Source organism: Hyperolius riggenbachi, chromosome 10, assembly GCF_040937935.1.
Source record: "Hyperolius riggenbachi isolate aHypRig1 chromosome 10, aHypRig1.pri, whole genome shotgun sequence".
Lineage (NCBI taxonomy): Eukaryota > Metazoa > Chordata > Amphibia > Anura > Hyperoliidae > Hyperolius > Hyperolius riggenbachi.
Genome location: NC_090655.1, coordinates 86,629,585 through 86,653,748, shown reverse-complemented (window position 1 = coordinate 86,653,748; position 24,164 = coordinate 86,629,585). Strand labels below are relative to the sequence as shown.

General features: G+C 43.3%; 1 protein-coding gene across 36 annotated transcripts in view; it reads right to left on the bottom strand.

Moving 5' to 3' along the window:
* The window catches only part of ANK3 (ankyrin 3), an 825,851-nt gene that overhangs the window by 161,845 nt on the left and 639,842 nt on the right, over nucleotides 1-24,164 (bottom strand). For 28 of the 36 annotated variants that reach the window (XM_068258457.1, XM_068258458.1, XM_068258461.1 and 25 more), the window contains 3 exons: nucleotides 18,255-18,350; nucleotides 15,572-15,644; nucleotides 12,998-13,060 (listed from right to left, as the gene is read on the bottom strand). In XM_068258457.1, the coding sequence (XP_068114558.1) occupies nucleotides 12,998-13,060; nucleotides 15,572-15,644; nucleotides 18,255-18,350 (232 nt within the window). The remainder of the gene's footprint in view (nucleotides 1-12,997; nucleotides 13,061-15,571; nucleotides 15,645-18,254; nucleotides 18,351-24,164) is intronic. The other 8 variants (XM_068258469.1, XM_068258471.1, XM_068258486.1 and 5 more) reach the window with 1 other exon arrangement.

Here is a 24,164-nt window from a genome sequence, read left to right as displayed (position 1 = left end):
ACGGAGGTTCACCTTCCAGCAGGACAATGACCTGAAACATACTGCTAAAGCAACACTCAAGTGGTTTAAAGGGATACTGTAGGGGGGTCGGGGGAAAATGAGTTGAACTTACCCGGGGCTTTTAATGGTCCCCCGCAGACATCCTGTGTTGGCGCAGCCACTCACCGATGCTCCGGCCCCGCCTCCAGTTCACTTCTGGAATTTCTGACTTTAAAGTCAGAAAACCACTGCGCCTGTGTTGCCATGTCCTCACTCCCGCTGATGTCACCAGGAGTGTACTGCGCAGACACAGACCATACTGGGCCTGCGCTGTGCGCTCTTGGTGACATCTGCAGGATCGAGGACACGGCAACGCAGGCGCAGTGGTTTTCAGACTTTAAAGTCTGAAATTCCAAAAGTGAACCGGAGGCGGGGCCGGAGCATCGGTGAGTGGCTGCACCAACACAGGATGTCTGCGGGGGACCGTTAGAAGCCCCGGGTAAGTTCAACTCATTTCCCCTGACCCCCCTACAGTATCCCTTTAAGGGGAAACATTTAAATGTGTTGGAATGGCCTAGCCAAAGTCCAGACCTCAATCCAACAGAGAATGTGTGGTCAGACTTGAAGATTACTGTTCACAAGTGAAACCTATCCAACATGAAGGAGCTGGAGTAGTTTTGCCTTGAGAAATGGGAAAAAATCCCAGTGGCAAGTTGTGGCAAGCTCAAAGAGACTTATGCAAAGACATTCGCAGCTCATAGAGACTTATCCAAAGCGACTTGCAGCTAACTTTTGCATTAATGGTATTACGGATGGTAAATAGCTACGCACACTGAAGTTTTCAGTTATTTAGTCTTCTGTTTAGTCTTTTTGTATTTGCTTTACAATAAACCAAATAATACATCTTTAATAGTTATAGGCATGCTCTGTCAATGAGATAGTACAAACTCTCAAATAATCGGATTTTATTTCTAGGTTGTGAGGCATCAAAACATGAAAAATGCCAGGAAGGGTGAATACTTTTGCAAGGCACTGTAAATCATCAATGGCGTTTACATTAGTCAGGCAACCCATTGATGTGACTCTGAGAATTGAGGAGTGGTACCCTAAGTCACATACTTCAACCATGGAGCAGACTGACATGCATGACATGAATTCTGGGTAATCTGCAACTTTACAGGCAAAATACAGTTGACCAGCACGCTGTCGCTGTGTATTGTAGCAGTTTCCCTTACACTACTATAGGCCTTCTGTTTATATTTGGAGAGGGGTTACCTGAATTCTGCTCCAATTTCCCCTCACATGAGCATTTCTAGGAACCCTAATTATTGGTCTTTGTTATATTTTCAGGCAAAGTCAAGTCACAAAGGTTTCCTTTAGGACAAAAGAACACTGAGCAAGGATCAATTTGGTTTACTGTGCATCATCAACTCAGAATACAAAAGGGATAATGGAGTGGAATTTAGCAAATTATCCTTCCCCAAATGGAATTTGAAACTAAAAAAAGGAACCCAAGGTGAAAGACATATGGAGGCTTCCACATTTATTTCCTTTTAAACAATACCAGTTGCCTGGCAGTCCTGATGATCTTTCTGGTCAGTAGTGTCTGAATCACACACCTGAAACATTCAGCTAATCTCGTCAGATTTTTGTCAGAAACACCTGATCTGCATGCTTGTTCACAGCCTATAGCTAAAAGTATTAAAGTGGATCTGAGATGAACTTTTATACATTGCATAATTGTGTTTCTTACATATAGGTTACAGGGCATTCCTCAAGCCAACTACTTTTTGTGTTTAGTTTTAATACTCTAATTCCTTATAAACTAAATAAGCCTCGCCCACAGCTTCTCCAAAACGCCAAGGCACTCAGACCCATGTAGCAAGGGCTTATGGGAGGTCAGTCTGGGCAGGAGGAGGGGGAGGTTACTAGCCAGAGATTTCAGAGGCAGAGGGAAGGGGGGAATGAATTATTCACAGGCTGAGGGGTGGAGATGCAGTTGCAGATTACCTGTGTAATGACAAACAGAACATGGCCGCTCTCATTGCATCACAGGAATAAATCATCTTAAACTGTTGAAGCTGTATGCAGCTAGATTTGCTGTGTAAACTATCTAAACTTTAGATAGGATATATGGACAAGCTACTTGTTATAGTTAGTTTTTCATCTCGGATCCGCTTTAAGGTGTCCCATACATCTAGAGATGTTTGAGCAAATCTCTAATCAAATCTGATCGGAGAGAGATCTGTTTGCTGCCCGTACACCGCAAGCCGATTCCTGATCGATTTCAGCATGAAATCTCTCGGGAATCAGCCTTATGATGCCTCCTGGCCAATATCCTTTAAACGTTACCCCACCCCCCCCCCTTTAAAGTGCCCATGTAATCAAATCTCATCTGCACCAGCTGTGGCGTCTGTCCAGCTGCTCCTGGTCTCGTCCATGTTGTTGCCCCATATAGAAGGTGGCGTGACGTCACACAAACATGCCTGGAGGCGGAGAAGCAGCAAACAAGGCTGGGAACAGCTGAACAGTCATGCAGTTAGAGCAGGGGAGATTTGAACGTACAGGGGGAGGCCACATTTACATTTGTGGGGACAGTGCCAGGGGTTCTGTTGTGTTTGCTGGTTGTTGCAATATCGCACGCCGCTACAGCCATGCACCCAATCAACCGTATCGGCCCGAGATTTCCCAGAGTGCTTGATCGATACATTCGTTATCAGATCGGATGGTCGATCAAAAGGCAAAATCAACAGATTTATGGCCACCTTTAGAGGCAAAGGATGAGCAGAGCAGCAAGGTAATTTGCATTGTTTAAAAGGAAATAAGTATGTGCATTTAAGGTTGAATTTAAATTGTTTTAGGATATTTTCACACTGAGGGGTTGCATTGCACGCTTATGCAAGCAGTGCAATACATATTGTGAAGCATACAGTACTTACAAATTATGCTTCACTGCAATAGTTAAAGCGCATGTTATCCATTAACACACTGCATGTGTCGGGTTATGCCAATGGATCAGTCACACCACACTGCTAATGCACGGATGTCACATTACAATATAATTGCATTGCGTTAACAATGAGATTAAATTGGCTGATGCAAGGCACCACAATACACCAAGGTGAAATTCATTTTACCGCATATGCACTTTCACATGTGCACTACGCAAATGTACATAATGCATATAGCTTTATGGCATCTCAATGTTCTTCACTGCAAAGAGGTGTGAGATGCATGGAAAAGTTCAGCAAGATGTGTGCGTGTGTGTGTATGCGTGTGTATGCGTGTGCGTGTGTATGCGTGTGCATGTGTATGCGTGTGCATGTGTATGCGTGTGCATGTGTATATGCGTGTGTGTATGCGTGTGTGTATGCGTATGCGTGTGTGTGTGTATTGTGTGTGTATATGCGTCTGAGTGTATGCGTGAGTGCATGCGTGTGAGTGTATGCGTGTGAGTGTATGTGTGAGTGTATGCGTGTGAGTGTATGCGTGTGTGTGTGCATGCGTGTTGTTGGAGTTTTCTGCACACAGAGAAAAAGACGCAAACTTGAACAGTGATGGACTGTCAAATCCAAAGTGGTTTCACGTGCAGGAAAACAAGGAGAATGAATGCTGAAATTGCGCACAGTGTCGGTAGGCCTTATTCTTAGGCCCCGTTCACACTTGCGTTTTGGCATGCAAACCGACCGGATCCGGATCGGATTAGGACCTGATCCGGATCGGAACCGTACGGTTCCGATCCGGATCTGATCCGTTTGCATCAGGCATGCATCAGGCTGCAATCCGGATCCGTGTGGTAAGAACAGCGAAATATAATAAAAAATTGTTGGGGTCAGCAGAAGGTGCACCTGTAGAATCAGGTCCTCCGCTGTTAGGCCTCACCTCCACCTCCGACATACTGCCAAACAGCTCCAGCACGTAAGGTCACTGCTGCTCCACTGCTGCCCATGTGTCCCCATCCGAAATGGCCGATTGAATACGCATAGGAAGTGGGGTAGAACGTCAGGTGTTTGTATCCTGTGTGTTCTGTGCTTTCCGTTCCCCATAGGTTTCTATTTCCGGATGGTGCAGTCAGGCTCCGGTCCGGGTGCGCCAGCCGGATGATCCGGACCCGAAAAATAGCGCATGTTGGAAAAGTGTCCGGAGTTCCGTTCTGTACGGAACGGACCCGTGTGAACGGCCGCATAGACTTTGCATTGCTATGCGGAACATACGTTCCGTTTGTACAGTATACGGTCCGGATCCGATCAGGCGGATCCGGACAGGGTACGCTAATGTGAACCGGGCCTTACCTTACACAGCTGTGCATTATATATATATATATATATATATATATAGTGCTACGTATATAAAAATATATGCTGTCCTTCGATGAGAACAATCACATTGTATAAGTATTGCTGTATGTATAGTGAACAAATAAGGGGCATTTATTCAATTATCAATAAAACACGTATCCAATGCTATATATATATGGAAGTGATAGCACTGTCCTGTGCACACTATGAAATCAAATGAAAGAAACCCTGCAGGAAGAGTGATATGCAATCACTGAAGCAGGTGTATGACCACGAGGAGGGACTTACTTACAGAGTACCCTGAGGGGTGAAAAATGAGGAAATGAGGGGGGTTTCATTTTACACCATCTGTAGCAAAAGTGGAAAATCAACTTAGTGGATTGTGACTTTATTTGTTTAAATGACTTTAATGTGGAAATCTGGGTCATAGTTGCTATTGTGGTGGTTATTTCCAACATAATATTTTTTTTTCTCATAATACTACAAATGAGAAAAGTTCTGAAACTCTCTGTACTTTTAAGCTCTTTGCCTGGGGCCACTTGCATTCCTTAGCCTCTGCTCCCTATAGTGTTGCCTACTGTGCTCTTCAATAAGCTTTCATGTCTTTGTAGCACGTGTGACACTGCTGAACTATCCTCTGGAGCAAGAGCCTCATCCATCCATTATAGTACATGTTAATTGCACTAAAGTGGTGCTATTGTTGCTTGCTGCACCGCAGGGGAGAGATGGCTTCACCAGTGTCCTAGACCTGCCATTCAGGTGAGCTCCCTTGATAATTCATGCCTGAGGCGCTGCTTCTGAGTGAAGTTTACAGGGTGTCATCACCCTGTAGCACTTTCTTCAGTTATTTTTTGTCACCAGTGCAGCCATTTATGAGCATGGACATATAAGAGCTGCAATTACTTATTTTGTTAATTCCGCTATCTCTACCTGGTGAGTCAATGATGTGGGATCAAAAAAGCAGGATAGGGATAAACTGACTGCAAGCTTAAGGGGCCCATACACTCAGCCGATTTTCTGGCCGACCGATCGATCCCGATCGATCGATTGAAAATCGGTTGGCCATTCGACCGATCGATGGCCGATTTCGATCGATTTCGATGGATTTCCATCGAACTGGCAGGGTGGAAAATTTAGGTCGATCTGATGAGATTGCTTATCAGTTTGCATTGGCCTTAATGGAAATCTGATGGCAAAAAAATGCCATCAGATCGAATTTCAATAGATTTCAAACTGAAATCTATTGGAATTCTATCCTGGTAAAAAATGTTCTAAAAACGCATCAGATAGATCATCAGATGCATTTCTTATCTATCTGCTGCCAATCTGACGAGTGTATGGGCACCTTTACTCTAGTGAGATTACTGGCTGGGGACAGAAATTAGGGGCACCTCTACAATTCAGCAGCTTTCATATTTCTATCCTTGCAGGTTCAATGAATGGCCATCGTATTGTTTTTGGGGGGAGTGGAGAAGTGTCTCAAGTTTTCATTGTTCTGCTAAACTGCTACCCTTCTGGATGGATTATTCCCAGTTTCTTCCACCCAGGTGAACAGAGCCTCTGACACAGTGACTCAGGGTTACAAACTCTCTGTAGCTCTTATTACTCTCTATCTCGCACCTGACATTGTGGGGAATCCATTCCCAGCAGGTGAATCGAATGATAAAATCAATGAGTGTGTGGCCACCTTACTTAACCATTTTGTTTCTCAGGCCTAAATGTAGAGTAGTTGTCAGGAGCAGCAGCAATGTGCACCAACTGACTTTTTTTTATGCCATGAGTCATTCAATGATCTCTCATTCTTATTCTAAACCATTGTTCTTTTATCAGCATCTGGCAAACACAACCAGTTTGGTGTCATTCTTCTTCAATGGGTAAATAATTTGCGTCTAACAATGGAATCCATTAGTCTTCCTGAAATTACTAATCAGGTAAGTCAGATAAAAGAAATCAGCTGTTTATTGGAATGCTTCCTTCAGTTGCTATACAGAACACATCAGATAATCCTTACCATCCCCTCCCCCGTCTTCCCCCCAAGCCGCTACACAGGAATTGCCCAATACAGATACCTTTCATCCAACAATGAAGGAGGACATGACCAGTTTCTGAGTCTCTTGCTACTATTTTCACCTTCTTGCACAATTGTAAAGCCCTTTGCTGGAAACACTGGTGCACATGCAGTTCAGTCAGCTAGTTTATGAATTGCAAATACATGAAAAATATTCAACCTAGCCAATCGCTTTCTGCTGACATTATCCATGTCGTTGAGAAGGACAGAACTGTTAATTTGTGCCGACTCTTATCAAACAGTTATGAACTCCTTTTGGGTTGCTGTACAGTGACCTTTTACATTCAGGTCACTTTCAATTTATGTTAAATTGTGTGTCCCAGCTATACCATTGAATTGGAAATTGTAGTCTATCTGCCGTTAACCTGCACTTAACTGAACACAAAATGACAGTGAAGGAAAGTCAAAGGTCTGTGTACACTTGCCCTTAAGCTTTATTCAAATGCTAAAGGGTTTGCCTTGACCGAGAGAATCTAGCATGTGTTTGGCAGTCCTAATGCTTCACCGAAAGATCCAGAGTGCTAGATAATCTTGGTTGAGGGCAAGAAGAGCCCATTATTCCCCTACTCACCCTGCCTGCTCAGTCATGTGCCATACCATTGTCCCACATCCACTACCATAGAAACAGCACACACTGTTAGCCTGTAGGCTAGAAACGCATCTGTTCCCCGGTCAGCCCTGCACTGTCACCTGAGGGATCAAGTCCTAATCCCTGTGGGCAACAGTAGTTGTGCATGTGTGCGCTCTTTCTGATGACTTTAATTTAAGTGCAGTTATTTGCGCCCTCAGAATAGTGAATGAGTAAAGGACTTCTGTAATGTCTCTAATCATGTCTGGGTCACGGCTAGTGTCATGTATCACTATTGGGTTTATGAGGGAACACACAATGCAATTTCCCATTGTAGTTGTAGCGTGTGCACTTGTCCAAACTGCTACCGATCTATAAAGTTATCGATGTTCCAATGATAACTGCAAAATCGATGCCTTTCTCAATCAGAAACAGATTGGACATGTCTGAAATTATCACCCAATTCCCACCGATCGATGGGAAATTGCATTGTGTGTTCTCAGCATAAAACCTTCATTGGTGCCTCCCCCTTCCCCCTCCCCCGAAGGAGATTTACTTCCTCAACTGGCTCCAGTGCAGCTTTGTTATAACAACGGTGAAGTGGAACCTCCTACTCACAAAGTTTACACACACATACAGAGCTGGATTTGTACATTTTACTGCCTATGGCCCACTGTCACCAATCCCCCCACCCACCTGTCTCATCCTGTGCTCCTCCCATGCTGTGCTTCAGTGCTCACCCCTGTGCAGCCACAGACTGGGACTGGGACCGCTGTAGTTTCATGTTTGGGAATTTTACTGCCTGAGTGTGCCAGCCTGCCGCCTGCCCCATGCTTGCTGGTGCCCTAGACCAGTGTTTCTCAACATTTTATTAGTGTGTACCCCTTTTAAAACCCTGTACTCATCGAGTACCCCCTAGCATAGTAAACATTATCACAAGTACCCCTTGACAAATATATATTTAATCGTAGTACATGGTAATTGGTTGTAAACAATGTGCAAGCATTTATTATTGCTTTTAATTAGCTAAAATACTCATTTGATGTAGTTTAAATAAGAATTATAATTTTTTAAATCTCTAAATTTGTTATTCTTGGTTAAGTATATCAAGCCAGAGTACCCCCTGGACCCATCAGAAGTACCCCCTGGGGTACGCGTACCGCATGTTGAGAACCTAGGCCCTAGACCATGGCCTTTGTGGCCTTGCCTTAAATCCATCCATGCACACATACAATGGGTTGCTTTTACTATGATTATGCAATTGCTTTTATCTGAATTAATTTTTATGTCACTTCAGATTTATGTGCATTTTTTTTCCTGCATCTGGCACTTGACATTACTATGGATCATTTATAATCCTTGTGTGATTATTAGGCTAATCATTAGTGTACTGCAGTGCTCTGTGGAATTCCCACCACCAGCACTTCTTGTGTACACAGTGTATTGATATGTCCAGTTACAGCTGTTTTCATTAAAGTTTAGTGAAAGTGGATGGAGTCAGACCAGGACACTCATCATTTGATACAGCAAAACCCATTAATCCATATGCAGGATTAAAGTCTTCTGTCATTGACCATATGGTGTGTCCTAGTCTGACTTGCTTCTCATGTTAATACCGGGGTCTGGCCCTAGAGTCCCATTTATACTCACGCTGTCCACATAATCACCCTGGTTTAATGTATTATATTTTTTAACAGTTATTTATTTTTCCTCTAAAGCAGTATTTGTAGGTTCTCTACTTGGTAATTGTTACTCACATCAGGGCTGTGCAAAATACTTGCGTTAGCATCAGACACATTTACTGTAAATAAAATGGTGATTTTTGATGAAAAAAAAAAACACTCCAGAAAAGATCCCCAAACGATAGAGGTTTTAAAAGCTCTTCCCAATGTAATGCTATGGTTTTTGTTTTTTTTTACAAAACCTCATCGCTCCAGTGTGCATAGACACATAGGATAACATTAGCAGGAGGTGTCAAAAACTCAAAACGCTCAGAAAAACTGCTCCGGTGTGCACCAGGCCTTATTCCCAGTTCTCTGTTGTATCCACTTTTTCATAAATAATAATTACTTCCACAGTACACCTAAAATTTCACAACAGTTATGGCAACAAACAAGCAAAGCTACACAATCTCTATTCTGTTTTATATAAACTGTAATAATGTATTGTGATATATGGCCATGAGCACACATGAATAGCTGCAACTCCTGTTCTAGTAGATGCCTTTCTGAGGAAGCAGATCCTTCCCATGCACTCTCTTGTACTATAAGCAATTACTGTCCCATACCTCTAGCGATTTTGGCAGCCGATCGACCAATAGACAGAGATCTGATCAAATCTGATTGTAGAGAGCTTTGTTAGCCGCCTTAAACCGCATCCCAATTCCCGACTCATTTCATCATTAAATCTTTCAGCAACCGGCCTAATGACGCTGCCTCGTTGCCCCCAGCCGCTGACCCTCCTAGTGTACATGTACTTATATTCCTACTTGTTCGGGGTCTGTGGTTGAAGGTATTAACCCACTTCTATGCATATTAAGGTCAAACACATTTTAAATACTTTGACCAGTTCTAACACTTCAATGTAGTATAAGAGCTAACCTACACAATCTGCTCAATCAAGATTGGATGTGTGTACGCACCTTTAGGAGGACCAGAATCAGTAAGACAGCCAGGAAATTTGTATAGTTTAAAGGTAAAAAGGCAGCCTTCACATCCAACTAACTGCAGGGTTCCTTTAATATAGCTATTACCAGTAAATCTGATCACTTTGATTAAATCTGCAAGTGATCTTTTGACTTCAAAGTGTAATTGGACGTAGCCCTAAGGCCTCTTTTACACGGACTGTTGATAGGCAGTGAAATGCCTCTCAAACTCTCACAACTGCTCACTGCTGCCTGGTAACTGCTCACTGCTGCCTGGCAACTGCTCACTGTTGCCTGGTAACTGCTTGCAGAGCACACAGTTCAACTGCCCGTGGAAAAGAGGCCTAAATCTGAATAAGCAGGTGAGGGAGTGAATCGATGCACGCCTAGCATTGAACTGCATTGACCATTGAAATCTGTTGAAATCTCAATAAGACCCCGTTCACACTCAGAACTGCAAATCGTGATGTTGCATGTCTATTTTTCACATTTTCCCACAACTGCGTTTTGGCATTCTCATTTCAGTGAATTAGAATCGCAAGGCAATCGCTGAGAACATGCTGCATGCAGCACAATTGTGACTGGCGAAAATGGCAAACGTGGGGCAAACGCACCGTAATCGCAGCAGTGTGAGTAATTGTGCAAGATTACTTGTGCTGCAGTGCTTTACTGAACATGGGCTGAAGAGGCCCAAGTGAGAACGATGCCTAAAATTGATTGGTGCAAGTTGCTGATTGCTGCTCCTCTATTGATTACCATCCTAGGAGAGCTCAATCGATCACCTGCTGGATCCAGTACAAAGTAAGTATGGCTGGCTTCACAGGCATTTCAATACATAATTTAGTTACCGTAATTTCTAAACTTTGTTATCTATAGAGACTTTACTCAACACTAACTGTTGAAAAATGTTAAACCTTTACATCAAACATCCCATTAACAGTTTATTATATTGTGTTATAAACATCACCCTTTATAATAAACATTCTCACACCAGAAACGGGTAAGTGTGGTTAAGATCAGAAAAGGTCATCAGCCCAGTAAACACAAAACACACCATTTCATTAGTAAAAACTATTAATTATATAACCTGGAGCTCAAACAACACAAAGCCCAGCTCTTTCCTATCTGAGCATCTGAGTTAAGTAGTCAGGCATCGGTATTATTGAGTTTCTTTTTATTCCAGCTATATTTGGGTCATGTTCTCATAATTTTTCATCCAGCAATCCAGGTTATTGGAGGAGCCACATCTGCACCATGCAACATCCAGACTCCACATGCATCTAACAGTTAAGGCGGCCATTCACTGATTGTGATTCATGTTTGATAGACCTTGAGGGTGAGTCGAGTATACTTTTTGCTGTTTGATTGATGAAATGTGATCGTTATCGGCCTAGAACTCTGTCAATCAAACAGGATAGAAAATGTATGCGGACTGTACTAGAATCAAGCGCATTTCAGTTATAGTTCATTCAGTCCTTTGTTTCGGAACGTGAGAATCATCAGCTTGGTGGAGGGGAGAGAGGGTTGGCATTATAGCTCACTTCCTGGACAGGTTGATTGACTATCACATACTGATTCCAGTATGTGGCGCACTGATCAACCACTTCTACATAGACACATTGTTCTCTGATCAAACAAATCTATCAGACTATCAATCGGACAAAGCTCCATTAATGGATTAATGCCAGCCTTACAGTGTGTACTGCTTACTGACAAGAGTTAACTAGTGCCCAATGCAATCGCTGTCAACCTGATGAGGTGATGATCTGTGTATGGGTAGAGTGCACACAGCAGTGTGATACGCCCATAGTTAATGGTTGGTAAATTTTGCTGATCTGACAGAACAGATCTAAAACAAAGTATGTCAGTTTCTGGCCAGCTATACCTCCTTAAAAACTGTAAAAAAAATATATTAAGTGCATTTAGCTTAAGGCCCCGTTCATACTGCACGCGTTCCCATCCGCGCTTCGGGAACGTGTGCAGGAGGCAGACACGCACGACATCAGGCAGTGCATAGACTGCACTGTCTGATGTTCACACTGCATGCGTTCTGGACCAGTGCGGTCCAAGAACGCATGCTGCACGCATTTTTTGCAGAAATGTGCGGCTGACCCATTCACTTCAGTGAATGGGATCAGCCACGCAATGCATACAAACGCGGATGGCGTGCGTTCGTATGTGTTGCGTTCCGAAACGCACGGCTGTCCGCATTTGCTAATGTGAACGTGGCCTAACAATGTTAACATTAAACACATTGTAAATACTATTCATATACTCAATTTCCTCAATTAAACAGTAGAGACCCTTCAATTTGCATAAAATTTGCATGCTAGCCATAAATAAATAGCACCCACTACACTAAAAATCTCAGCTTCACAGAGTGCAATATCACACTGTTATCTGGAACAACAGAATACCCAAGCAGCTCGGGGTGACCCAGAACCACTAAGAGAGTATAGGGTAAGAGATCAAAAAGCACTGGGCACTGTTCTCTGGGTGATAGCAAGTCCTCAATCATTTAAATAATCAAAACTTCCCAAAATCCATGAGAATGTCTGCTTTATTTGCTTGGGAAAGATAGAGCTGAGACGAATGCCCATGTGTTCTGGACACATTCATTTTTAACCATAGCAGATCTGATTAAATGCCTGTGTGGACTTGCTTTGCACTAAAGCAGGCCATACACACATCGATTTTTCCCACCCGATAGCACAGCATGCCTCATCCTATTGTAATTTCATTTCATTTTATCTCCCCAATACATCAAACAAAATCATCGATCAGATGGAAGATCTCAATCGATTTGGGGCTAAAGAGGAGTGGCAGTAGATCAACGGCCCGTAGTGTTGCACTGCAACAGTCCAACGCTGTGGTTTGATAGAATTTTAATAGATTTCATACTGAAATCTATTGAAAATCTATGTACTGTGTGAGGAAGGAATCAATCCCACTCTGATCAGATTCACTGAACCCACAATCTAACATCCTTACCACAATCATACACAAACATCCTGCATGGAAGCCTGTTTACCTAAACCTTGGTACACATATCCAATTTTGACTGGCCAGTGAATGACCAATTTTACCATGTCCAAGTAGCACAGGGAGGGCACATGGAGGGCTAACAGATTTTGAACAACAGGAACAGATCATGTAGATAGGCTCTCATATTATATAGAAGTGGAAAAATTGGTCTGTCATTGGCCAATCAAAATTAGACATGTGTACCAGACTTTACAATATGTCTTTTGGATTCTGGATGGAAAGCAAACAAAACCATGGGAAGTATTACAAACTCCATGCTGAATTTGTCAGCCTTCCGCTGCTAGGACCAAGAGATATTGCTCAGAAGTAGAGATAGAAGCTGCTGCAGCTGTTGCTGTTGTGAGAGCCCCAGATTATTAGCATTTGTTATGTCTGTTGCATCCACAGACAAATACCTTCGTCCCCTTCAGACATATACTCAGCATCGCTGAGAATTTCAGGTATATTGGCTCTACGAACTGCGCAAAAACAATGAATAGGAAACACAATGTAATCCATTGGACAACACAAGCCAACATTTCATATGCAAGAATAATACAAATCACTTTCACTTTCAAGGAATCATATAAAATAAACCCCACATAATTTGATGTTATTTGTGAAATCATAGCAGAACGTCTTTGAGAAGCCATCAAGGCCAGGCTTTACTTTCCCCCAAATCCAATGTTCCTAGAGCTACAGACCATATCTTGCCATGATGAATAAATCTGAGTGCCCTTTATACTCCAAGGGTGATCATACAGGTCCCCCCCCCCCCCCCCCCCGTCATGGCCTGAAGTGTTGCTCAGTACTAGCGATGATCAATGAGATTCAAATTTCATGTAAATTATAAGCAGTTTGAAATTGGACCAATCAGAGTAACTTCCTGTCAATTTGTATTGGTCCAAGTTCAAGCTGCATAGCATTTACATGAGATTTATTAGCATCTAAATGATCATTTCCTAATCAGTACAGGACATCAGTGGCCTATGTTGGTCTTCACTGATAACGGGTGCTGCTGGTTGGGTGAAGGACATACTGCTTTAAGATTTTAAACAAATCATGGAAAATCCCTGTGTAATGAAGGTGAGCTTTCCATCTTTCACAGATTAGAGGGAAATATATACTTGCTATGGGTGTGTGTGAGTGTACGCTGCTTAAATCCATCAACAGAGGAGCAAGAAAACATTGCCACAGGTCTCAGTATGTTTACGGATGGGCTGACGTTCATAGTGAAACTTAGCTTACAATGGAAAACTAAACCAAGAATCTCATTACTTGATACAGACAAGAACTGCAGGCAAACATGCCAAGGTCTCATGTAAGCTCACTTTATTTCAAATTAGTAACATACCATTAAAAAAGGAAAAAAGAAAAGGCTGTCCAAACATCTCAAACCACACAGAGATCTTTTATCCATGAATAAGAATCCTTCATGGCCTTGAGATATGTCCTTTAGCACGTTGCTGGCTATGCTTGTCTGTACCAAGTCCATGAGCATTCAGTGAGGGAGTGATTGCCAATCACGGATAAAGGATGGATTGAAGGGGTGCAACACTCAGGTAGTTTCTCTGTATAATTAGTTTTAGCAGTGTAATTGTCACTTCTTCCTCATCAATCGGCTGAGGCCGTTTTCACACTGTAAACTAGCGGCAGCGATGCATCGCTTTTGGTGCACTGCCAGAAACAGGCGCTACTACACGGTATTCCCCATCTGGCATTGGGCCAAGCAGGAAGTGACGCATGCTTGCCATCACTTCCTGCTTCGGAGTATGCAGAAGTGCACAGAAGCATATTGTAAAAATACACTTCCATGCATGCGTGCCGTGACACATTGCAATAGGCTCACATGACTTCTGGCCAACGCAGATTGCCGCAGCTCGATGCAGAATCCGTGTAGTTCTGGCCCTGCATCGGGGATGTAGCGTCAACATCACTTGCGTTGTGTCGCGCCGCAAAGTAGCAGTATGAAAGTCTCCATAGACTTTCATTTTCTGGCGGTGAGGTGCGGTAAAAATACTAAAAGTAACCAATGCTGTTTGCAAAAAAACTCTTCCTGAAGACCTAAGCATAAACTCCCACCAACATTATTCCTTTCCTGAAAACATAATTTAACATCCCGCCTTCATGTCTTTTTCCTGATGCCCAACGCTAACCCTCATATGTTAACACCCCTGGTGCCTAATGCTAGCCTCACTCAAAACATTAATCTCCATTTTAAACCAAATTTTATTCTCTCAACATTAACCCCTTTCTCATGCCTAGCCTTAACCTCTTCTACAACATACTTCCCCTCCTGAAGCAAACCTCAACTATTAAGCCAACCAAAAGGATGGATACTGTACACTGCGTCGCTATCGTACAGGCTCGAGATGTGTTCTATTGCTATGTAGGGAGAGGAGAGCCAAGTGATATCATGCAGTAGGTGGGAGAACAATGCTATTAGCCAGCAATCGGTCAAAATCGATCCACTTGGCTGATCAATGGTTGAGGCTTTCGGTGGCTGCTGTACAGACAGATTCTCGGCAGAGGCAGTAGTTATCTGCCACAGTTGAGTTTCATCTAGTGAGCGTACGGGGCTTGACGCTAACCTCCTTCCTACCCTCTCCCTCGATACTAAACCTCCAAACCATGGTACACCTGACTCTGGCCATTGTCACGGGGAAATTGGAGACGCCAGGAGTAGACACACAACTCCTCACATCATTATTTTGTTCTTGCTGAGATAATAAGACAGCAAAATACTCATAACACCAACATGTATTTCTGATAAACAGATCATGTAAAGCAAGGCTTCAGATCCTAAAGAGGGACAGTAGTTCAGTAACAAATCACCTTTTTATCATCTATCCCAGTTATTGTTTTGATTTAACAAGCTGCTACATATTCTGAAAGTAAAAACACAGTAATTTACAGCTGATATGCCCTCACCGGCAGGGCGGGACAGCTGATGACACAGATAAAAGGAAGGATATACGCTACTTCCATACCTTCATCGTCTGACATGTCCAAAACCTCGTTCATTGTTTCGGGAACATTCATTTTATGCTTTTCAGTCACCATCTGTTGAACAAAAAGAGAGAGAGAAAAAAATCACTTCCCATTTTATTCTGGAAGAGTTTAGCAAGCCAGATATGACAGCTGAGTAGTAACAATGCAGCAATTTCACATGTTGTGTGTACTCTGCAGGCTGCCAAAATAAAAAAATAAACAGCAGAAACTCTCCTTGGTCTTTCACTGAAACTAACTCAGAGCATATGTGCTTTGACCCTTTCCAATCCTGCCTGATGATAGTGTGTGTGTGACCAGCTTTTTATGGACACAACCTGTAACAAGGATGAGGCCAGAGCAGCTAGCAGAGGATTTGAATGGGGGGCCCCCATTCAACTTAAAGTAACAGTTGTCCTTTAAGGTGCTACCCACTTAAAGGCAGTAAAATGAAGAAATCGTCGATAAGCCTTTACTGTAGGAGATACTGCCATAAAAACAGAAGACTGTGATATCCAGATGCAGTCAGGGGTGCTGAGAGCCAGCATTTGTTCCAATGCAAATAACCCTTCTGAACCCTTGCCTGAATTATTCATTAATAATTGCTATCAGAGTAATTTGCTGGCACGGCAGTGGTGGAAGAGATGTATCATGTATGTGCTACGGTCCGGATGTAGTGTACTTGTGTTTTCATGCATGAGTAAGTTTACATAGCCACTCCAATCTGCTTAGCATTGGGAGTGGCCAATCATAATAAACTCTCCCACAGCTACTGGAACCCATAACATTTCTCCTTTTTTATTTGTTTTTAAAGTGTTAAAGTATATTTGAGGATGCAGTAATGTTTTTCATGCATCTTGCAAATACATTTTTTTTTTTAAAGTGTCCCCGCTTCTTCACCAGGCCACTTGGTTAGTATCCCATTATCTAGCCATGCAGATTAAGGGGTGGCAAACAATTTCCCTCTTACAAAGCACCCTTGTTTTAATGTTGGAGTCAAAGGGTCTCTTTTCTATCTTCGTGTCCACTTAAAAAAGTTGGGGTAATTAAATGGAGGGCTCATGGTGTCACTTGGTAATCATCTTTAAAAGGTAGTAAGTAAATAGCCATCTCACTAAGGTGAATAACTAAAAGGGGTCATTTTCTTATTTATCCTACAGGGCTGAACAAGAAACCTTCAGTGTGAAAAAAAGATCTCCATTAAATCTACCTGCCAGTGGCATAGGTACTATTTTGTGTTCAAATTCAGCATTGCAGATTTGGAACACCCAAATACTCCCAAATGCCACTGTTCAGCACCAAGCAAGCGGACAGGACGCGCAATACGACTCGCAAGGCAGTGAACTCCTCCTGACTCTGTCTGCTTCATCAGTGCTGAACAGTGGCAGTCAGAAGCATTCAGATGTTCCTGATCTTGAACACTTATTATAGCTACATACTCACGGGGGACAATTGGGACAATTGCCCCCTGCCGGCGACAGCTGTCCACACGTCTCGCCAGAAAGGCAGAGACGCGGCGGAAGCTGTTTGTGAATGGAGCATCCCCCGACCGGATGCTCCATTCACTCGCATAGGTCTCCTGTCGCTAGCCCGCGTACTCATTCGGGACTAGCGACAGTTCCGGCGAAGTCACGGCGACAGCTGTAGCCGGCGATTGAACATGTCAATCGCCTGGCGACAGCTCCGACGGGCGACGGTTCGGGGCGCACGCGTTATACACACGGGCGACCTGTCGCCGCAACATGCGCGTGCCACGTGGCTGCGGCGACGGCCATACCCCGTGTGTATGGGCCTTAACACTAGTAACTAAGGAGATTGACTGCAAGTCTTACATGGGGCACCCAAGCAGTCTATTGATCTGTAGTTCTAAATCCTTCCAAGGACATCTTTAGTGTAATCAGTGGAGGAAAAATGTTTGGCAATGATTACCACTATGTAATTCACACAAAGAGGTTATCATTACCAGCATAGCATAAAATGAAAAACTAATAAGATGGATGAAGGCAAGCTCCTCTCATCCAGAAGCCCTGGTGCACTCACAAGCTCTGCATCCACTACTGCTATTTCCCTGCTACCTACACACCCAGGATTGGCTACTCAAGGCACATATGCTGCACCCCCTCCCTCCAATCCTAATTGATTCAGTAAAACTAATTACAACTCTGTGTGAGTATAGAGCCTCGAGTTCACAACATTTCTGCACATCACATCAGCATTGAGGGCTAGGCAGGATGAAATCATGACCACCAGTCTGTACTAAGGCTTAGTACATCATGTTTAATATGTACTGAAGTGCTGGTGAGACCTTCGCAGTGAGGAACGGGTCAGAAGTACATTTTTGCAGCATAACTCAGCACACACTGTAGCTAATTTACCATCAGTACAGGCACATACACCTTATACTGTCACGCTGGAGATCACTTTTCAGTAAAATGAGTAAAAAATAAGTAGTAAAAATATATTGTATTATTGATAATCTTATTAGACTATGGTAGGGATTAGATTGTGAGCTCCTCTCATGGAAATGACTATAAATCAATAATAATGTTCATTTATGGCCAGCATACACGGTGATCTGGTACTGACAAAATGCTGTATACCTTATAACAGTAATGGCGCCACTAAAAAGATAACATGAAACACACAGAAATACAATAAAAGCTATATATAGGATAGTGTACTCACCACTGTCGTCAGGGTCTCTTCTGTCACCACTTTCAGAGTATCGACCACAGAAATATAACCCAGCCGACGTGCTATGGCGAGAGCAGTATTGCCATTCTGTGAAAAGAAGCCACAGGGGTGGTTACATGATGATCAGTAACAACAGAGAACTCATTAATGGCAGCCAGAAAAAGGGTGTTTGTTGTCTATGCACCTCTTCCTAGGACACTTTCCTGCCTCATCTCTCTGCAAGCACCGTACAAACATTACTCCATGACTTTCCCACCGCAGGCTCTGTACAGATGTAACTCACTTGGCTGCCATCCACAAATAAGAATCTCATGAGTGACAGACAATATCCTGCACGTAGTCTATGCTCTTACATACTTGTTATCACAAAACAACCCGCTGGACCCTCTACTGGGGCCGATTAAGCAGGCAGTCAGGACAGGCACACACTCACCTTGTCTGAGTTCAAGTGGTTAGTTTTGCCATGGGGCCCCATTGTAGCTAAAATCGGCCCTGCATACATCTAGTGATTTTGTGGCCCGATTGGCCATCAGATATCGCTGCAGCAACAATCATGCCCAGATCAATGATTCGACCGATTTTGGGCCTAAATTAGTCAAATGTATTGATTGAGCAAGCTGGAAAATATTGGGCTAACATGGTCTATCAGGTGCACAGTGGTAATGTAATGGCGTGTGACACAGAGACAAGCGCCGAACAGGCTAAAACCCCCGGCCGCTGTCCCCCCAAATGTTAATGTGCTGCCCCTCCTTCCCCCGGTACCAGCAAAAATCTATTAACCCTTCGCACTCTCGCATGCAAATGTTCAAACAAATGCATTCACAGATCCACTCATCCAGGCACAACTGTTATCCCTACAGCTAAGTTAAAAGCCGGGGTTTTAGTTCACAGAAGAATGCATTCTTATGCTTAGTCACCTATACTGCGCAGAAGTACCCAGGTAAACATAGGTGTCCTAACTCTGGCCCTGTACCAGGGCATGAAATTCTCTCACTTGACTGGCTGCCGGGAGTGGCCGGCTGCGCCCTACGTGGCTGTTGCGCATAGCACTGGTGTGTGTGGTGTCACACGTGCCATGTGCTATGCGCAGCAGCCACGTGGGACACGGAAAGGGAAGCAGGAACAGCTGAACAGGGGAGACATTTTAATGCATGAGCCTTAGGGAACACATTAACATTTGGGGGACAGCGGCCGTGGTTCATATCACATTCATCTCTTGTCCTGGTTTCACATGCCTTTACGTTACCACTGTGCATCTGATTGACCAAGTTGGCCTGAGATGTTCTATGTGGTGGATGTGGAGTCACAAGGCCGATTCCCAAAATACTGCATACTTACATTTCCCGGGTATCTGCATGTAGTGTATGGGCAGCCAATCGATTTCTGTCTGATCACATTGGATCAGAGAGAGATATGGCTCTTGGTTGATCTGCCTATACATTGCTAGATGTATGGGCACATGTAAAATGGCCAATGAAAATCCTAGTTTAATTCACCAGCTGAAACAGGAGGCAGCTGCTACACTTCTACTCAATTGTTTTTATCACCACTGCTGACAAATCTGCCCCAGTGTGTTTATCGTTGTCTGTGTCACAGCAGGAAGTACGTGGAATGCTATCCTCTGGGACACAGAAAATAGGGGTAGAGCAACAGATATTATTGCATTTTCTTACATTATAGTTCTGAATGGAGTTTCACTTAAATGCACAACTGCCAAAATGTTCTACTGCCCACAGTGAATTTCACATTAAATGAACTGTTAATGGAAAAATACAGTTCTCGCCTAATGGCAGCAGTGTTTTACAACACAGCTATTACTTTATGACTCAACGGGCTTCATTACAAGTGCAGTGAAAAGCCATAAGCAGTGATAGGAAATGTTTGCCACAGCTGTGTTACAATCTCTCTGTAAGTAGAGTAGAAGTTACTGGAGCAGAGGATTTCTAAGGTTAGCTACACCAATAGTGAAACAAAAACCTGGAAAATTGTTTCATCCAAAGATCTCAGCTTGCTATATTGGACATTCATTGCAAAGTACACTTAGAAATAAATTATGTTTGTAAGTATTCACCTACGAAGGTGTAAGATGTGAAATTTATATAATGCATATGGTGACATCCAGACAGTGAGGAAGGTGTCTCCTGTGTAACACTACAGCACTGTGTTAATGTCTCTGGTACACACAATGCAATTTCCCATCAGATGGGTCGAATCGATTATTTCCTCCTGATCAGATTTCTGTTTTTGTATAGAAGTGATGGGAAAATCAATCAGAAAAACGATTGGAAATCACATCGGACATGTTGGAAATAATTGTTTTGACCCATCTATCTGACAGGAAATTGCATGGTGTGTACCTGACAGTTTTTCACTTGCTTTGTCACTTTAACTGCGAACTATGGTTCTTTAAGCGCTGTCTTATGCTGGGAATACACGTTAAGTTTTTACTTTAGATAGATGGGTTCGATAGATAAATTCCAACCTGTTGGATCTGGTCGATTCTACTTTCGTTTCGATTCTCCTCATTCAAGTGAATGTAATTGATAAGAAAAGATAAGGTATCGAGAGGGGAATCGAGCAGTGAATCGAGAGTAGAATCGATCGAAAGCGAAAACGACGGCAAAAACGAACGCAAAAACGCATCGTGTATTCCCAGCATTAGAAGAAGAAATAGATAGCTGCTAGCCTGCTACTTTTAGCTGTGTGATCCTAAATAGAGATTAGACAAATTGTGCTGTATGGTAAGGCAACAGCATATCGGGGATCACAAGTACATTATATTGGACAGACCACTGGCATAAGAATAAGAGATGATGGCTGCAACAAACATTATTAAACTGCGCAGCATCCCTAATGTCTAAAACTGACTTCTCCTTACCTCTGCCAAACGCTAAACTTTCCTTTTCGAGCACCTAATATTAACTTATCCCTCTCCGATGCTTTACACTAACCTCCACCCCTGCCTGATTCTTAACTCTAACCTCTCCTTACCTCTACGTATCACTTACCTTTATTTCTCGAATACCTAATGCTAACCTACCCTTCTCAGATGCCTAAAGGTGCGTACTCAACTTGGATGTCACCCATCGGGTCCCAATACCCTTAGGTGACATCTCTGGACCGCGCTGCACAGACGTAAAGTTAGCTGTGTAGCTGATGACGTTCTCTGTTATGTGGAGGAAGGCCTAGGGATGACAGAGCAGTGTGTGTGTGATGTCACACATAATGGGATCGACTTCAACCAAGAGTGTGTACTAACCCCCACCACTGTCCGATGCTTCACACTAACCTCTCCTTACCTCTACCTATCACCTCCCTTCCCTTCTTGAATGCATAGCACTAACCTCCACTCCTGTAAGATGCCCAACATTAACCTCTCTTTACCTTTACCTAACACTTCCCATCCCTTCTCAAATGCCTAATGCTAACCTACCCCTCTCTGATACCCAATACTAACCTCCACCCCTGACTGATACCCAACACTTATCACTCCTTACCTCTACCTAACACTTTCTTTCCCTTCTTGAATGCCTAACATTCCACCATCGCTATCTACACCCCCACCAATTGCAACCATAATTGTAGACAACACCCCAATAACCTCAACCACTATGACCCGCTGCTTGGGGGTTATACTTGACTCAGAGCTCTCCTTTAAACCTCACATTGCCTCATTAACCACCACCTGCTATTTCCAGCTCAAAAATATATTCCGTATCCGTCCCTTCCTCACAGAGGGGCCACCAAAATGCTTGTACATGCCTTAATCATCTTCCGCCTAGACTACTGCAACACCCTGTTTTGTGGCCTACCAAAAAAACAGACTAGCACCTCTCCAATCCCTTCTAAATTCAGCAGCCTGCCTCATTCACCTTTCCACATGCTCCTCTGATGCAGCCCCACTGTGCTGTTCTCTCCACTGGTTACCCATTACCCAGAGGATCCAGTTCAAACTCCTGACTCTAACATACAAAGCCCTCCACGAGTTGTCTCCTCTATACATCTCCTCACTAATCTCAAGATATTGTCTTCCCCCCCCGCAACCTTCGCTCCTCCCAAGAAATTTTCCTGGCCTCTAAGCTGATCACCTCCTCTCATGCCCGCATCCAGGACTTTACACGAGCATCATCCCTTATCTTCCACAGCCTGTACCTCGTGCTCCAAACCTGGACATCTTCAAACGCACTCTTAAAACACACCTTTTCAGACAAGCTTATAACATTCTATAGCTCTTATTTACTTATCTGTCACAATGTAATCAGAGGCAAAGGGTCACTGCCTCATCCATCCTCCACCCCCTTACCTAGTGTGTCCCCCACTACCCATTAGATTGTAAGTTTGCAATGGCAGGGTCATCCTCCTAATGTTTACTGTTTTTGTAACAATATTTGTGCTGCTTGGAACTCTGCTGTACATTTGTTAGTTGTATCTATGTTCCCCTTGTCATCTTATTGTGCTTTGTAAAGCACTGCGGAATATGTTGGTGCTATATAAATAAATAAATAAAAATAATAACAACACTAACCTACCCCTCTCAGATGCCCTACACTAGCCTCCTCCCCCTTTTCCGATATCTAACACTAACCACGAGCAGCACTGAATTACATACCTACTTCTACTAACTCCTACCAGCCACCATATGCACTCTTCATAGATGTATAAGCAATGATTGCCTCATAGGAAAAGGGTCTGCAGAGGTTGCGCCTACAATTGGACCATTTCTTCAGAGGGTCCACCTAGAGCCTTGCATCAGCTACTCATTACACTCTTTATTGGTGCTTTACTGGACGTGATTAAAACTATGTGTGGTTTTTGGTAATAAACTGATCAGATAGATGTTTCTCTTTATTGAATTGCCAGGGTGGTGTGCGGTTCACTTTGATGGTAATATGATGTTTTCAACTGACAATAATGAAAATATTACCCCACTAGTGACTGCCCAGGTGTAGAAATCACCTGTGTGACACCGCTCTAAATACAAGTGCAAAGCCTCATTCATCAATTCCCATTGGTTACTCAGCAGGAGCAGCAATGAATCAATATAAAGCATGTGCCAAACCATTTATTACATGTGTGTTTGTTTTAAATAATAATAAGAAAAAATACTCTTGCGAGTACAATACAATCTAGCACAGATGTGCAAAACTGTTTCAGTCAGCTGTTCCAGACTGCAGGCTCATAGACCACAAATGCAGATAAGGCCGCCTTCAATTCTCTGCTAAATAGAAGCAGCTTGATTTGTGCTGGATAAGCACCTGATTCTTTGGGTGTGACCCAATAAATTCCACCCACCCCAGCAAAATGTGACCCGCTATATCACATTCATGGTAATCCAGAGTACTAAAATATTCAGCCATTAATGTGATTGGAATAACTCAACCCAAAAAAGCAATAGGGTTGACTGTCTCATGTTGTAGAGAGAATGGTGGGGTGCTAGAGAGCCAGAGCATCCACACGGCAGTTCTAGGGGAGCGCTGTAAATACAGCATCGGAGATTTGGGACCAGCCGGCGCCGCCATAGCTCTTAATAGGAGTTATGGCTGTAGCATTGCTCAGTGAGTAATTTGGGTGCCGTCAAAAGACAAGAGCACAAATTACTATAAGAACACTATAATACGTCCGCCAGCAATAGCTGGAAGCCGAATAATATATTTCTCCACTATGCACAGTGACCTGGAGGGGGAATAGTATTCAATGACGCCGGGGCTTTTTGCAGGTGCAGGGTGAGCCATTTTTCGGCTCTACCCTGCGCCCAAATCTCCCGATGGCTTGATCATATATATGCATTCTATATGCAGTTGCCTAGTGCCTGGAGAGAGTCTAGGGGCATGGTGAATGCTAGCCCCCACCAAATCTTAGTAAAAAAAAAAAAGCCAGGTGACCACCATCTGGGGGCAAAAA